General features: G+C 42.3%; 1 protein-coding gene across 2 annotated transcripts in view; it reads right to left on the bottom strand.

Annotated features, from left to right (window-relative positions):
* Positions 1–6,371: 6,371 nt before the first annotated feature.
* Positions 6,372–14,638, bottom strand: part of tmem266 (transmembrane protein 266) — a 155,739-nt gene continuing 147,472 nt past the window's right edge. For both annotated transcript variants that reach the window (XM_043680377.1, XM_043680378.1), the window contains exon 11: positions 6,372–9,608. In XM_043680377.1, coding sequence (XP_043536312.1) covers positions 9,004–9,608 — 605 coding nt within the window. In that variant the 3' untranslated portion in view covers positions 6,372–9,003. The remainder of the gene's footprint in view (positions 9,609–14,638) is intronic.

The raw sequence follows: 14,638 nt of genomic DNA, 5'->3' as shown, positions 1-14,638 counted from the left end.
TAAAGATGTGCAGTTAGGTGAACTGGCTAAATTGCTCATAGTGTCCAGGGATTAGATTAGATTAGATTACGATTAGATTACATTACATTAGTGTGGAAACAGGCCATTCAGCCCAACAAGTCCACACCAACCCGCCGAAGCGCAACCCACCCATACCCCTACATACCCCTACATGGGCATCACAGTGACAGTCCAAAGATGTGCAGATTAGATGAATTGCCATATTACATTGCCCATTGTGTCAAGGGATGTGTCAGTTAGATACGTTAGGGGAAATGTAAAAGTAATATGGTAGGGGAATGGGGCTAGGTGGGATGCTCTTTGGAGGATTGGTCTAGACTTGTTGGGCCAAATAGCTTGTTTCCACACTATAGGGATATTAAGATATAAGACTGAAATCATGATATAGGAGATATAGTAAAAACAGAGTCACCTTCTTCCTTCCTTGTGTTCTGTTTGCAATGGACTCTGGGTCCACTAACACCCCTGCATCACAGTCCATTCCAGGAATACCAATTCTAGTCTGTTGGAACTGAAGCCCAATATCTCTGATTGTGACGCCAACCAAATATGCCACCTTTTACGCCAATATCATAGAATCCCTACAGTGTGGAAACAGGCCATTTGGCCCAACAAGTCCACACCGAATACTGTCCACTCTGAAGAGTATCCTACCCAGTAATCATTCCCTACCTTATTACTTTTACATTTCCCCTGACTAATGCACCTAACTGGCACATCTCTTGACACAATAGGCAATGTAATATGGCAATCCATCTAATCTGCACATCTTTGGACTGTCACTGTGATGCCTATTCTGCCACCGTTTTGCCGCCACTAGCGTTGGACCCAACCAACATTAAAGTTACCAATCCTCAGGCACCATCTTAAATCACTGGGCCTACCTTGCTGATGCCTCCGTCAATGTGGCAGCCACCGATGCCCATACCAGGTCCTGCACATGTCCCTCTGCCAGCTCCTCTGCCGCCACTTTACCGGAATCCTCTGCCACGACTCAGAGCTGGGCTAAGTCACAACTGTCGATGCCATGGTTGCAACTGGGCTCTTCATGAGAGGTGAGTGCAATAAAAGAGAAATGCAACAAAAAGAAAAGTGGATAGATTGAGTGAATGAGTCCTGGGCACATCTTCTGATGCCATCTTCCTGGAACACCACCACCTGCAAGTTCCTCTCCAAGCCACTCACCATTCTGACTTGGAAATATATCATCGTTCCTTCACCAAATGGTCACAGCAGTTCAAGAAGGCAGCTCACCACCACTTCCTTAAGGTAACTAGGAATGGGCAATAAATGCTGGCCTAGCGAATGATGCTCATATCCCATGAATGAATGAAAACAATTCTCAGTTGAGCTTTGGCATCATGTGTGGAAAGCTATGGTATGTACAACTACCTATTTAAGAAGTCTCCCGGTGCAGTGGCTCAGTGGTTAGCCCTGCTGCCTCGCAGTGCCAGGGACCCAGGTTTGATTCCATCCTTGTCGGGTGACTGTCTATGCAGTGTTTGCACATTCTCCCCGTGTCTGCGTGGGTTTCCTCCCACAGTCGAAAGATGTGCAGGTTTGGTGGATTGGCCATGCTAAATGCAGGGTTATGAGAATAGGGTAGGGTAGGGTGGGTGGGTGGGTCTGGGAGTGATATTGTTTGGAGGGTCAATGCAGACTTGATAGGCCAACTGGCCTGTTTCCGCACAGTAGAGATTCTATGATTCGACTGTATTTGAGATTGATCATATCTCCACCGTGGGCGGCACGGTGGCACAGTGGTTAGTACTGCTGCCTCACAGCACCAGAGACCCGGGTTCAATTCCCACCTCAGGCGACTGACTGTGTGGAGTTTGCACGTTCTCCCCATGTCTGCGTGGATTTCCTCCGGGTGCTCCGGTTTCCTCCCACAGTCCAAAGATGTGCAGGTCAGGTGAATTGGCCATGCTAAATTGCGGGTAGTGTTAGGTAAGGGGTAAATGTAGGGGCATGGGTGGGTTGCGCTTCGGCGGGTCGGTGTGGACTTGTTGGGCTGAAGGGCCTGTTTCCACACTGTAATGTAATGTAATGTAACTGGTCTGGAACCTTGCAGATTTCAGCTGCAGCTCCATGTTCCTTTGAAATGAATTGAAAGATTCTGCATCAACCAAGCAACCAATTCTGGATACCCGCCATCTTCATGTCTCCTCCATTCCTTCCACCAATCACCCTAAGCCTGTGCCCCGGTAATTAACCACTCATACTCTCATTCACATCTTTGTCTTGAAATCTCTCCACACCCCTGTCCTCTCCTAATGCAATAACCTCAGTGGTAGTGCACCTATCTCTGAGGCTGAGGACCTGCGTTCAAGTCCCACGTGCCCTGGAAGTGTGTCTAAACATGTTTGTGCAGGTTGATTAGAAAATATCGAGAGAAGAAGATGGAGGCCCTTCGGGGTGCAGTGGTAGTGTCCCTCCCTCAGAGGCAGGAGGCTTGGGTTCTAACCCATCAGCTCCAAAAGTGTATGATGTCATCTCTGAACAGGTTGATAAGAAAATATTTTGTAAAAAGCCTCCTCCATCTCACTCTCTTCCCTCTGAGCGTTTCCATCCTCCCTTTCCAACCTTTTGTCCGTCAACTCTTTGTTGAAGGCTGTACTTTCATCGAATTCAGCTCACCTTCTGGAATTCCCTACTCTTAAACCCTGTCAGCTTCTGTGACACTCTCTCCACCCTGATGACTCTCTTTTAAAAGCCACATTTTCAAATAAACCTCTGCCACTACTCTCACAGGATCACTCCATTCTCAGCTTATGTGTCTGTTTCAAGAGTCTTGGAATATTCTCTGTGCCAGAAGAACTACGTAAGTGGAGATGAACTCCTGAAATCAGGAACTACAGTTATCTGTGAGTTAATCCTTGCTTTATGAACCTTGAGGCCTGATATGGTCTGGTACCAGAGGAGCCCAATCCAGACTGGAGACTAGGTGCTAGTGTGGACTGGGTTGGAAGATCATTGTTTCTGAACTTTTACTTCTGCAACACTGCACTTTTATTTCTCTGTTTTTCTATGTAGTGACACGATGGTTCAGTGGTTAGCACTGCTGCCTCACAGCGCCAAGGACCCGGGTTTGAGTCCCACCTTGGGTTACTGTGTGGAGTTTGCACATTCTCCCCGTGTCTGCATGAGTTTCTTCTGGGTGCTCTGGTTTCCTCCCACAATCCAAAGATGTGTAGGTTAGGTGAATTGGACATGCTAAATTGCCCATTGTGTTAGGTGGGTTAGTCAGGGGTAAAATGTAGGGGATTGGGTCTGGGTGGGTTATTGTTCAGAGGGTCGGTGTGGACTTATTTGGCTGAAGGGCCTGTTTCCATGTTGTAGGGAATTTAATCTAAAGTAAGACCTTGTAACTGACGAAGCTATTCCTGGGTACCTTTGTACCTGTGATGGAGCTATAAGTGGTGACTTATAAACATGCCAATAAAGCTCATTCCATTCCATTCTAATCATAAATCATTAAGAATAGAAAGCGTCAGTTATGATTCCTGCACTAATGAGCTAACTAATGGGACAGCATTTGTGGGAGTAGAATTTGGATTGTGCATAGCATAGATTAGTTGGCATGAATGGAGCTGAAAATGTGTTGCTGGAAAAGCGCAGCAGGTCAGGCAGCATCCAGGGAACAGGAGAATCAACGTTTCGGGCATAAGCCCTTCTTCAGGAATGAATGCCTGTTGGCATGAATGCCTATAACCAAAGCCTCTCACCAACTAGAGGAAGAACACCTCACCTTCCACCTTGGGACCCTTCAATCACAACAGCATCAACATCAACTTCACTAGTTTCCAAATCTCCCTTCCTCCTGCCACCTCAGCCCAGATCCAACCCCACAACTCACCACCGCCCTCTTGCCCTGTTCTACCTGTCCATCTTCCTTCCCACCTATCCACTCCACCCTCCCATCTGACAACCCCACCCTCCTGACAGACTTATAACAATTACCCCACCTGCATCCATCTATGGCCTTCCCAGTTACCAGTCCCACTCCAGCCTCCTATTTATCCCTCAGTTGCCCTTACCCCTCCACATTTATGATGAAGGGCTTATGCCTGAAACGTCGATTCTCCTGCTCCTCGGATGCTGCCTGACCTGCTGTGCTTTTCCAGCACCACACTACTGACTCTAACTCTCCAGATCTGCAGTCCTCACTTTCTCCTTGAATGCCGAATTATTTGCGGAATGTAATGTGTACTCATAACTGCAGGAGAAAATTCAGCTGAAATTCCAAGTTGTTAAATCAGGCTGAAAAGTATAGATACCAATTGAAAATAGGATTAGGTTTGACTGTGATGCTCTTGCTGTCAAACAGTTTGGTGCTTTCCCATCAACTATGAACTGAAAAATGGCTACTTGGGGGCGAGGGGCTGGAGATATTTGTCAATATATTGAGGAAGGAGACTGGAAAAACACAGGAAAAGAATTGACACAATTGCTGTAATCAATCAAAAAGATTTTTTTTATTTAAAAGAGATTCAATAATATTCTCCACAATTGCTCATTGCAATATAAATTCCTTTTTTTCTTACAGAATTGAGACCTTATAAATGAAGCATTTCAGTTACAAATGCAGGGCTGGGTGTACTGCATATAGTTCACATGCAGGTGCAGGTGTCAGGTCACATCACTGTCCCCACAATTAAACCCTCTAACCTTAAATTAAATCACCTTGATAATGGCTCTTATCTGGCAATCGGAGAACAATGCAGCTGGGAACAGTCATTGTATGTTTTTTCTCCAGCCTGTGTTTAAATGCACTGTTGTTTCCTCTTCTCTATTGGGTCAGTGTTGTACTTAGAGGATTACTGAGCTCGGTATTCTTTGAATGAGATAGTTGTTCACTCTGCTTGTTCTCGCCTATCAATGTAAGCTTCCTTTTAAGGGTACAGTATCATTTTCATCAGGCACCCTCTCAGCTTTTTCTCAATTCGAGAATAGAGCTACCTCATTTAGAATGTTGTTGAACAATAAAGTCCCATTTTAAATTATTTTTCAAATATAATCTTCAATAATTCAAGTTTATTTTAATGAACGTATTGTTTTTCCCAATGTTACTCTATTTTCTGACACTTTTGGTTTTTGATGCAAAGGTCACTGGCAGCCCTGTTCATGTGTGATCACCTCATGTACCCTGCTGCTGGATCATAGGTATTTGAGCTGTTTGACCTTGGAAGGCATCACACACAAGGCGAAACCAACTCTCAACCCACAGACACGTGTGTGCTTTAAAGATGTCACCAATTAGAATCCTGGCTCAGTTTCCCCCTCACTAGTCTGGCTATACCAAGCTCAATTCAACTGTAACCAGTTAACTCAAACTAGCTTGGGATATCAAGCCTCTCTGTCCCCTCCAGTTTACTGAGTGATCCACTCACTAATGAGATTCAAACTTAATTGGGTTTATGACAAGATGCAAACATCTGGCTTCTATAGGATACAGTCTTTGGTTAGCCTTGGTTTGAAACCAATGAGCCTTGGTTTGAAAGAAAATGTTTTTTGTGTAAGAGAGCTCTTCCCACAGAGCTTCAACTACAAAGAACTCTGATTAATTTTTCACCAGCTTATATAAATCCTTTTTAGCACAGATAACTTTGCAGGAGGGGCCCCAAACTGCCATTGGAAATGGCTCAAAGGTAATGTGAAAGATTTAAAAGGACTCTGAGGGGCAACGTTTTCACGCAGAGGGTGGTGTGTGTGTGTGTGTGTGTGGCATGAGCTGCCAAAGGTGATGATGGAGGCTGGTACAATTACAACATTTAAAAGGCATCTGGATGGTTTCATGAATAGGAAGGATTTGGAGGGATATGGGCCAAATGCTGCAAATGGGACTGTATCAGTTTAGGGTATCTCATTGGTACAAATGAGTTGGAGTGAAGGATCTGTTTCCACACTGTATAACTTTATGACTCTATGATCCAGTGCAACAGTATTGTTTCTAACTGATTTTCATCTTTTAACAGCAAGAGAACAGGTTCTTATAATGTTCTTTTCTGCTCTGGCCATCCAGTCAGTAAGTGTTTTAATTTGGTGATGCATGACCTTTGCATCCTAAGGGTTGCTGGACAAGTGGGCAGACTGAGAGCCAGAGTTGATTCTGTTCTGAAGGTGTAGCGATGCATTGTACCTTTAAGAGAGTTTAAAAACTAGCAAGGACTGACAAAAGCACAGAGAGTCCTGAACAAAGTAAGAATGTAACACTTGGGAAACAAATAGCTGTAGCTGAGTTGCTATGAAACAAAAACAAATTCAAATTTGGCCAATCAGTTTAAATTATGCCCCAAGATAGCAAAATCCAATCAAATTTGAATTTACCATTTTGATAATATTAAAACCAATGAAACAATTTAATATTTTGGGGTATAAAACCAGATGTCTTGAACAGTTAGAAGGAGAACTGCCAAGGACATCCAAAAATATAGACTGCTAGTTGAAGAGCTCTCTGAAAAATACCTGTCTATAAGAAGTTTGAGCAGCAGAACATCGAAATTGACCGAAAGAAAATCTGCAGAGAAAAATCTACAAAGTAGAATTGATGAAGCTGACTGATTTTTGTAACATGACTTTCTAAAATCTTCATCAGGGCTTTTTTTATTGGATTAGTATTGTAGAGTGGGAGGTAAAAGATGGCTTTGAGAGAAAGGAGTTGTAAATTGTTGTTGGTTTTAACATTCTCTGTTGGATTTAAAGAATAAAACTGTTAATTTTTACCTTAAATAGTGACCTCTGGGATAGTTCTTTGCCTCTCGAATTTTAACAGATTACGGCGTGAGGCGAACTTTTTCTCTGTAGCTGGTTTAAGTTAGCAGAGGGGTTCACCCCGTGTCATAACAATTTACCTTCATTTGCCACTCACTGCTCTACTGGTGTAGAGGCGGAATCAGGGCTTAAAGTCTGATGATGTCTGTAACAACCTTGATAACTAATAATGCCATTGCATCACAGGCCAAGGTAGTAAACCAGGGAAGGATTGGTCTTTCATTAAAAAGACTTTGCTTCTGAAATTTTCTACATCTCCAGTCACCAGCTCACAGTTTAGCACCCTGTAAAATGAGCAAGTGAGAAATCAGACTGGAAAATACAGACACAGCTTTGGAGATCAGTTTCCCCTGTTTGAGGGTTACTGACAGCCCACACACAAGAACTGGACTGTTAATCTAAAGGCAGATGGGGAGCAAACCCCTAACTGGTGTGAAGAAAATGCAAAGAAAATTGAATTGAACTTTTGTTTAATAGGGAAACATCAGGACTCTGGATTCTTACAAATTAACTTTTTAATCAGTCTAATATTTTGATTATATTTTCACACTATTGTGATCAGAGGGTTAGAGTATTGTGAATCAGTATTTAAATGACAAGTCGTTCTGAACAGAATTACTTTGAGAGTGGGATGCAGAGCTCTGGACAATAAGTCATCTTCTGGGACAACTATTTTTGCTCAGGTACCTACAGAGACCCCAATGAACTACTCGTCGAACCTCATTAAAATCAAGTCAAATCAAATCAAAAGACAGCAAGGTATGCTGAAGGATAGCTCCTTCAAGTGGTTTTACAAAGAATGTTCTCAACCATCAAAAAGTAGTTCTCTTAAAACACAAAAAATAGTTCACTATTGGGCTGGCCTGAGTCCCAGACCTGTTCGCTGCTGGTACTGACATTCAATCAACTTTAAAGAGAGATTTTTAGCAATTGGTTCTTGCCCATATTTCATCCCCAACACCACAACATTTTGGTGTTTCAAGATGAGAAAAATGCACAAACCTTGAAAATCTTAAAATAAAGCATTCTGCAAGTGTCTGTTTCCTCCAAAAGGAGAAAAGAAAACAATATTTTTCTGGTTATTTTTATGTTTTCTCTATCAGATGCTGATTGATTATACCTTCATTTCCAACCTTTAACTTCAAACTCACACCATAAGACCATAAGGTACAGCAGCAGAAGTAGGCCATTCAGCCTATTGAAACCACTCTGTCATTCAATGAAGTGATGACCAATCTGATAACCCTCAACTCCTATTTTCTCCAACATCTGGAACAATTCTAAATCTTTAATATTTAAACACCAGGGGTCTGGAATATTACTGTTTGTATTGTTAAACTCAAAGCTCTTTTTGTGAGATGTTCCATGTTAACTATTTTATGGTGATTTTGGAGGTTAATACCCTGTTTAAAAAAAAAAGATGACTACAAGTAGCATAAACTGGTTAAGCATTGCTGATTATCAGAAACAGTAAATGTTCAAAATTTCTTTATGGGACGTGGGGGTTTTGGGCCAAGCCAGCATTTATTACCTACCCCAAAAGCCCCTTGAGAATATGGTGGTGAGCTACCTACAAATGGACAGTTAAGTGTCAATTGTATACAGTGTAGATGTGCATTTGAAACACGTGGGCAACAAATTTCCTGACAAAAGGGCATTTCATAACAAGTATTAATATTCAGAAATTAGCTGTATTTAAATTTCCCTCCTCCTGCCCCTATGGCATTTGAACTCATTTCTCTAGAGATTCAGTATGGGCCTCTGGGTTGCTAATTCAGTGACATTACCACTGTGCCACAATACCTTCAATTGGTAGGTTGAACTATCAGTAACATGACCATTAGGACTCACTGAAACCAATAGTACGGTCTTCATCTCACTACAAAAACATTCATTGACTTGTGGTCCATTGAGTGCAACTTCTCCCAGCTCATTCTTCCAATTATGTCATGTTCAGCACTTCAAGACAGACATTACAAAGAAAAAGGAAAGACACACATTCAAAATGTAAAAAAGTAATTGTTTGTCATACTGTTTTGCATCTACTCAGCATGTGAGATGGTGCCAATGGCAAAACATTCTTCACTATAACCTGACGTGGGATCCCGTTTCCTGAATTCTATCCGATGATGGATCCGTGATTGCCAGGATCAGAAGAACCCCCAATGCCTGAAGCATAGGGAGTGCTGTTCTGGGGCACAATGAGGACTAAGATTCTGGCAGTCTGTTCACTGTAGATTCTGTAGGTTCCCGGAATCTGTACTTTTCTTCGAGTGTGATGTCGTTGCCTTGTATCTGGATGACTGGCGTTGTTGGATGCACACAGAGATGGTCCTGGTTCTTTTTGTTATAAATATTAACCCTATGTCCCAGCTCTGGGCTGGCGTTAGTGGACCCAGGCGGACTTGGTAGCTTGAGGTTTACTGGGTCCAGACCCTTCTGAGTCAGGCACGTATCCTCTGATAAGGTGGACAGGAGTTCCTGCACCACCACCCTTTTGTCCTGGTGCACTCCCGCCTCCTTCTCAGGCCTTTCCAACAGGTAGCTTTCGGACGATGCTTCCCTAGTTGTGCTGCAGTCCGTGGAGGAGCCCAGGGTTTGGCTGCTGATGCTTTGGGCTTGTGTGGTGGTGCTGTCTATAGATCTGGAGGCACTGCCTGAATTATCGCTCACGGAACTGCTCACCCTCTCGAGCTTTGCCGGCGTCTCCACCGTCAAGAGGTCAGACGAGGCATTGTGAAGGGAACTGGGGAGATGGACATCGATGGCAGCAGTTGTGATAACATGGGAGGTACCTTCTGGAATTCCCATATCTAAGAAAGACAAGCATAGTTATCGCCACAAACAAAATCACTAAGCATTTCAGCTGCAGTAATGAGTTGAGGATATTTCACCTGATATCAGCCTGAGATTGAGTGTGTATAAGCAACTTATGACTCCTGTAAACACCCACTTATAAGAATGGATTGGAACTATTTGGAGGAGGAAATCCCTCTGTTTTATTTTGTAACTGGCACAGGGCCTTGAAACCCAATTTTCACTCCAAATTTAATATTGGTGTAAAGCAGTTTCAGATTTGCAATGCTCATTTTATTCTTTCACAGAATCCTGGAAAGGCCAACACTTGCTGCCCATCTCCAGAGATCCTTAAATTGAGTGCCTTTCCAGACCGTTTCAGAGTTGACTACATTGCTGTGGTTCTATAGTCACGTGTGAGCCAGATTGGGTAAGTATGGCAGATATCCTTCCCTAGGAACAGAATCAAATGGGTTTTTAAAACAACATTCAATGATAGTTTCCAGGCCAGGATCACCAAGACCAGATTTTACCTCAATCTCAAATCCACCAGTTTCCTAAAGTGGAATTTGAGCACATATTCCCAGAGCATTAACCTGGATTACAAGGTCTAGTGGTATTATTGTTATGCCACCATCTCCATCATTAGTATATATCTGGGGTGCAAAAGCACTATCGGAGAAAGCCCTTGCATTTTTCTGGGGCCTTATATTAGTCCAAGACGTCTCAACGTGCTTTACAAATCAGTGAAACCCCATTGAAGTCTTGTCTCTGATGTAACACAGGAAACGGGACAGACAATTTGAGCCTATTGAGTTTTCATGAGCAGGAGAATTCATCTTGTGAACTGCATTGAGGAATAAACTTCTTTACTTTCAAATTATGCCAAGGGATTCTTCCTGTCCATCTGAGGAAGTAGACAAAGACCATAATTTGTAGGAGCAGAAGGAGACCACTCAGCCCATCAAGTCTGCTCTGCTATTCAATGAGATCACGGCTGAACTGATAATCTTCAATTCCACTTTCCTACCTTTTCTCCATGACCCTTGATTCCCTTACTAATTCAAAATCTGTCATGCTCAGTCTTGAATATACTTAACAACCCAGTCTCTATGTGTGGTAAACAATTTCACAGATTTACTTTTCTCTGAGAGAAGAAAGTTCTCATTTCTGTCCTAGCTGAGTGACTCCTTACTCTGAGATTATGTCCCTCTGTCAAGAGGAAGCAAGCCTGTAAGAAGCTTATATTTTTCAATAAGGTTGCCTCTCATTCTTAAACTCCAATGAGTACGGGCACAACCTATTCAACCTCTCCTCATGAGATAAACCCTCCGTACCTGGGATTAATATCCTCTCGTAAAGATCGCTCCACTGACAATGCAGCTCTCCCTCAATGCTGCCTGGAATTTTTTGTACTCAAGTCTAAAGAAGTGACTTGAATCTGTAACGCTCTGACTCAGAGCTTGGTGCCTGCACCTTAGTCACGTAACACCAGGGCAATTACATGCAGCATTCGACTAAATGATTTTAACATGGAATAATGGATGCTGTGAGTAATTGAAAAAAAAGTAATCTAATCAAGCAACTCGGATGATTTATAAATAGAATAATAGATACCTGAAAGTGATTACATAGTAGTAATCCAATCAAGGGATTCAGACATTGTCAGAATCTGTGAGCAGCAGCTCTATAAATGACATTCAAATCCAGAGATTACATTACATCCTTGAAATCAGTCACCTCAGCCCATTGTACACCTTCAAAGGAAGATGGTTATTTTGGATTACTGTCACTTATAAAAGGGTCAATAGCTGTTCAGGGCCAAGGAGAGATGGAGAGCTGTTAATGACACTATTAGACACATCTTTGATGAAAGGGAATGCTCTCTGAACAGGTGTTACTGGTGGTGAGAGGCCATGAATTAATGACCAGACATGGAATTTTGATAGTTTGGAGTTGAAAGACCGAAGAGTCTTTTCTCACGTTGGAGTTCAGTCTTCCTCATGTTTCCAGATATTAAATATATTTCATGCCAATTGATAAGGAGCTTTCATTCAATTTTTAACCACCACATGTGTCATCAGACAGTTATGAACTAGTGCATGATGGATGCAAAGGAAAAATAATTATGGAATTGATGTGGATTGGCGGAGAATTAATCTTCATTTGACTCTTGAGAAAGCTTTGCCCTTTATTGTTGTTATCCTTTTCAGCTGTGACGCTGGTGGTGATGCTCTTTCCTCAGATTATAGACTGGAACTTCCCTTTGAGGATGTCAGTGCACAATACAGGGAGTGTTGGACAGCCTGGCGATGCCGTCTTTCAGATAACAAATTATACCAAGGCTGTGTCTTCCACTGAAATAACTCCACAGAGGCCAGTATCCTATCACCAAGTCACCCTTCATTTACAGTACATAGACTGACCAGTTAATTCAGAGCCAGTCCCTAGAGTAGTGCCAATTGCTGAGACTCCTATTTATATCTGTCAGCCAAGGTTCCCTGGTTGACTCAGGTTAACAGCTCCAATCAGGAATCTCACACCCAATGAGATATACCTGGCCTTCATTTCAATTATAACAGCCACCAAGGTAAAATCCTGCAGTGCTGTTTCAGGGATTATCTGTGGGTCACCTGGCCAATACTTGTTCTTCAAGCCATGTTATTGAAGCAGATGATCAAATCAAGTTCACATTTCTGTTTTGTGAAAGCTTGCTGTGTGAAAATTGGCTGCTGTGGCTCCCACATTGCACCATTATTTTTAGGAATTTCCTTACCAAATTATTGACAAACTTATCCTTGTATGATTTCTGTTTGCCCAGTACTGAGGGCAGACTCTCACATTATTGGGACATGGATCATGTATTTAAGTGCAAAGAGCCTAGGCTCAGTTTGGTCACTGTAAGGGTTTGGCACTTGCAATTTTATCCAGCAACAGTGCTGGAAATGAATCATTTGAAATGTGCAGATTCTCTAGTCAGGAGGGTAAACTGCAGCTGATCTGTAGGACCATTTGAGGTTCAATGTGAAGAATCGTAGTTTTGTGATAATGGGTCCAGTCACCGCAGTTCCATTAGTGAACCAGATATGTGGATTTATTGTTAATGTAATCCAGACACAACATGAACCTTTCTGGTTCGGTTATCAAAGCACTGACTCCCCTACAGGAGGGTTGACTTGGTCCTGAGGCATTCCACCTTAAATCTTTATACAAATCCTGGCTACCTCATTCCCTACAGACATAGTAATGCCATTATCAGATAGCTCGACAGCGCTGAGCTTTGAAGGCACATCATTAAAGTCAGCAAAAGCACAATGGGAACAATAAAGTTGTGTAGGTAGATTGGAGGAGTGGATTGATTCCCTGAAGGATGATGAAGGGCTTTTGCCCAAAATGTTGATTTTTCTGCTCCTCAGATGCTGCCTGACCTGCTGTGCTTTTCCAGCATCACACTCTTGTCCCTAAAGAAGGTTGAGAGGCAATGTGATCAAGGTGTTCGAAACTACAAGACATCTGGACACAGTAAGAAGGAGAAATTGCTGTAAATTTGATAACTATAATGAACTATCACTTTAGGAGTCTGATCGTATGATGTCTTGATGATGTGATTAGGCATTTTGGTCAGGAAACAGCCTAGCATAAACTTGTTGTCTGCAGAGTCAACATCTCTTACTGTGTAACACTTGAAATGTAACAGAAACTGTTTCCATTGACAAAAGTGGTCAAGAACTAGAGAATATGGATTTAACTAAAGACAACATAAAGAAAAACTGTTTTTATGCTGCCAATAGTTGGGATCTGAATTAGCCTGCCTGAGAGTATGGTGCAGAGCAGTTCAATTTTGGCTTTCCAAAGGCAATTAAATAAATACTTGAAGGGAAAAGCATTTGCAGAGCCATGGGAAAGGATACATGTAGTGATTAGAACCAGATGGATCTCATTGACTATGAGATCATTGATTGGGGTTGTTAACCTGGGCCAATCAGGAAACACTGACTGACAGAAATAGACAGGAGGTAGTGGAGTGCATTATTTCTCCCTCCAACTCTATTGGGTTTCCTCCGGGTGCTCCGGTTTCCTCCCACAGTCCAAAGATGTGCAGGTCAGGTAAATTGGCCATGCTAAATTGCCCGTAGAAAAAAAATATAAACAGGAGTGTCTTAGGTGGTAGTGTGGGGGTTAAAAAAAAAAGAGAGAAAAAAAAAGAGAAAAAAAAATTAAAAAAAGGGAAGAGTCACTGCCCTTTGATGTGAAGGGCAGTGTTTGTCACTGGCCACTCGGGTGTTTTCCTATCTTCCTGGTGGTAGAAATTGAATAAAAAATTCGTGCACTTTGTGTCCTTCACTGTGTTTCACACGTATACACACACACCATGGGTGCTGGGGATAAAATAAGCACTACCGCACTTAGGTGGTAGTGTGGGGGTTAAAAAAAAAAGAGAGAAAAAAAAAGAGAAAAAAAAATTAAAAAAAGGGAAGAGTCACTGCCCTTTGATGTGAAGGGCAGTGCTTGTCACTGGCCACCCGGGTGTTTTCCTATCTTCCTGGTGGTGGAAATTGAATAAAGATTCGTGCACTTTGTGTCTTCAAAAAGAAAAAAAAAGAAAAAGAGAAAAAAAAGAGAAAATAGACAGGAGGTAGTGGAGTGCATTATTTCTCCCTCCAACTCTATTTTGATTTAGTCCCTACCCTCCCCTTCACTGTTTTGAACACACAGCACTGCCCCTTGATGTGAAGGGCAGTGCTTGTCACTGGCCACCCGGGTGTTTTCCTATCTTCCTGGTGGTGGAAATTGAATAAAGATTCGTGCACTTTGTCTTTCAGTGTGTCTCACACCTGCGCACACACACACACCATGGGTTCTGGGGATAAAATAAGCACTACCGCACTTAGGTGGTAGTGTGGGGGAAAAAGAAGAGAAAAAAAATAAAATAAAATGGTGTCTCTTCAATAAAAAGAAAAGAAAAAAGAAAAAGAAAAAAAAATAGACAGGAGGTAGTGGAGTGCATTATTTCTCCCTCCAACACTATTTTGATTTAGTCCCTACC

Source organism: Chiloscyllium plagiosum, chromosome 40 (genome assembly GCF_004010195.1).
Source record: "Chiloscyllium plagiosum isolate BGI_BamShark_2017 chromosome 40, ASM401019v2, whole genome shotgun sequence".
Taxonomy (NCBI): domain Eukaryota; kingdom Metazoa; phylum Chordata; class Chondrichthyes; order Orectolobiformes; family Hemiscylliidae; genus Chiloscyllium; species Chiloscyllium plagiosum.
Note: the sequence above shows the minus strand (reverse complement) of the source record. Positions and strands in the feature narration are given on the sequence as shown.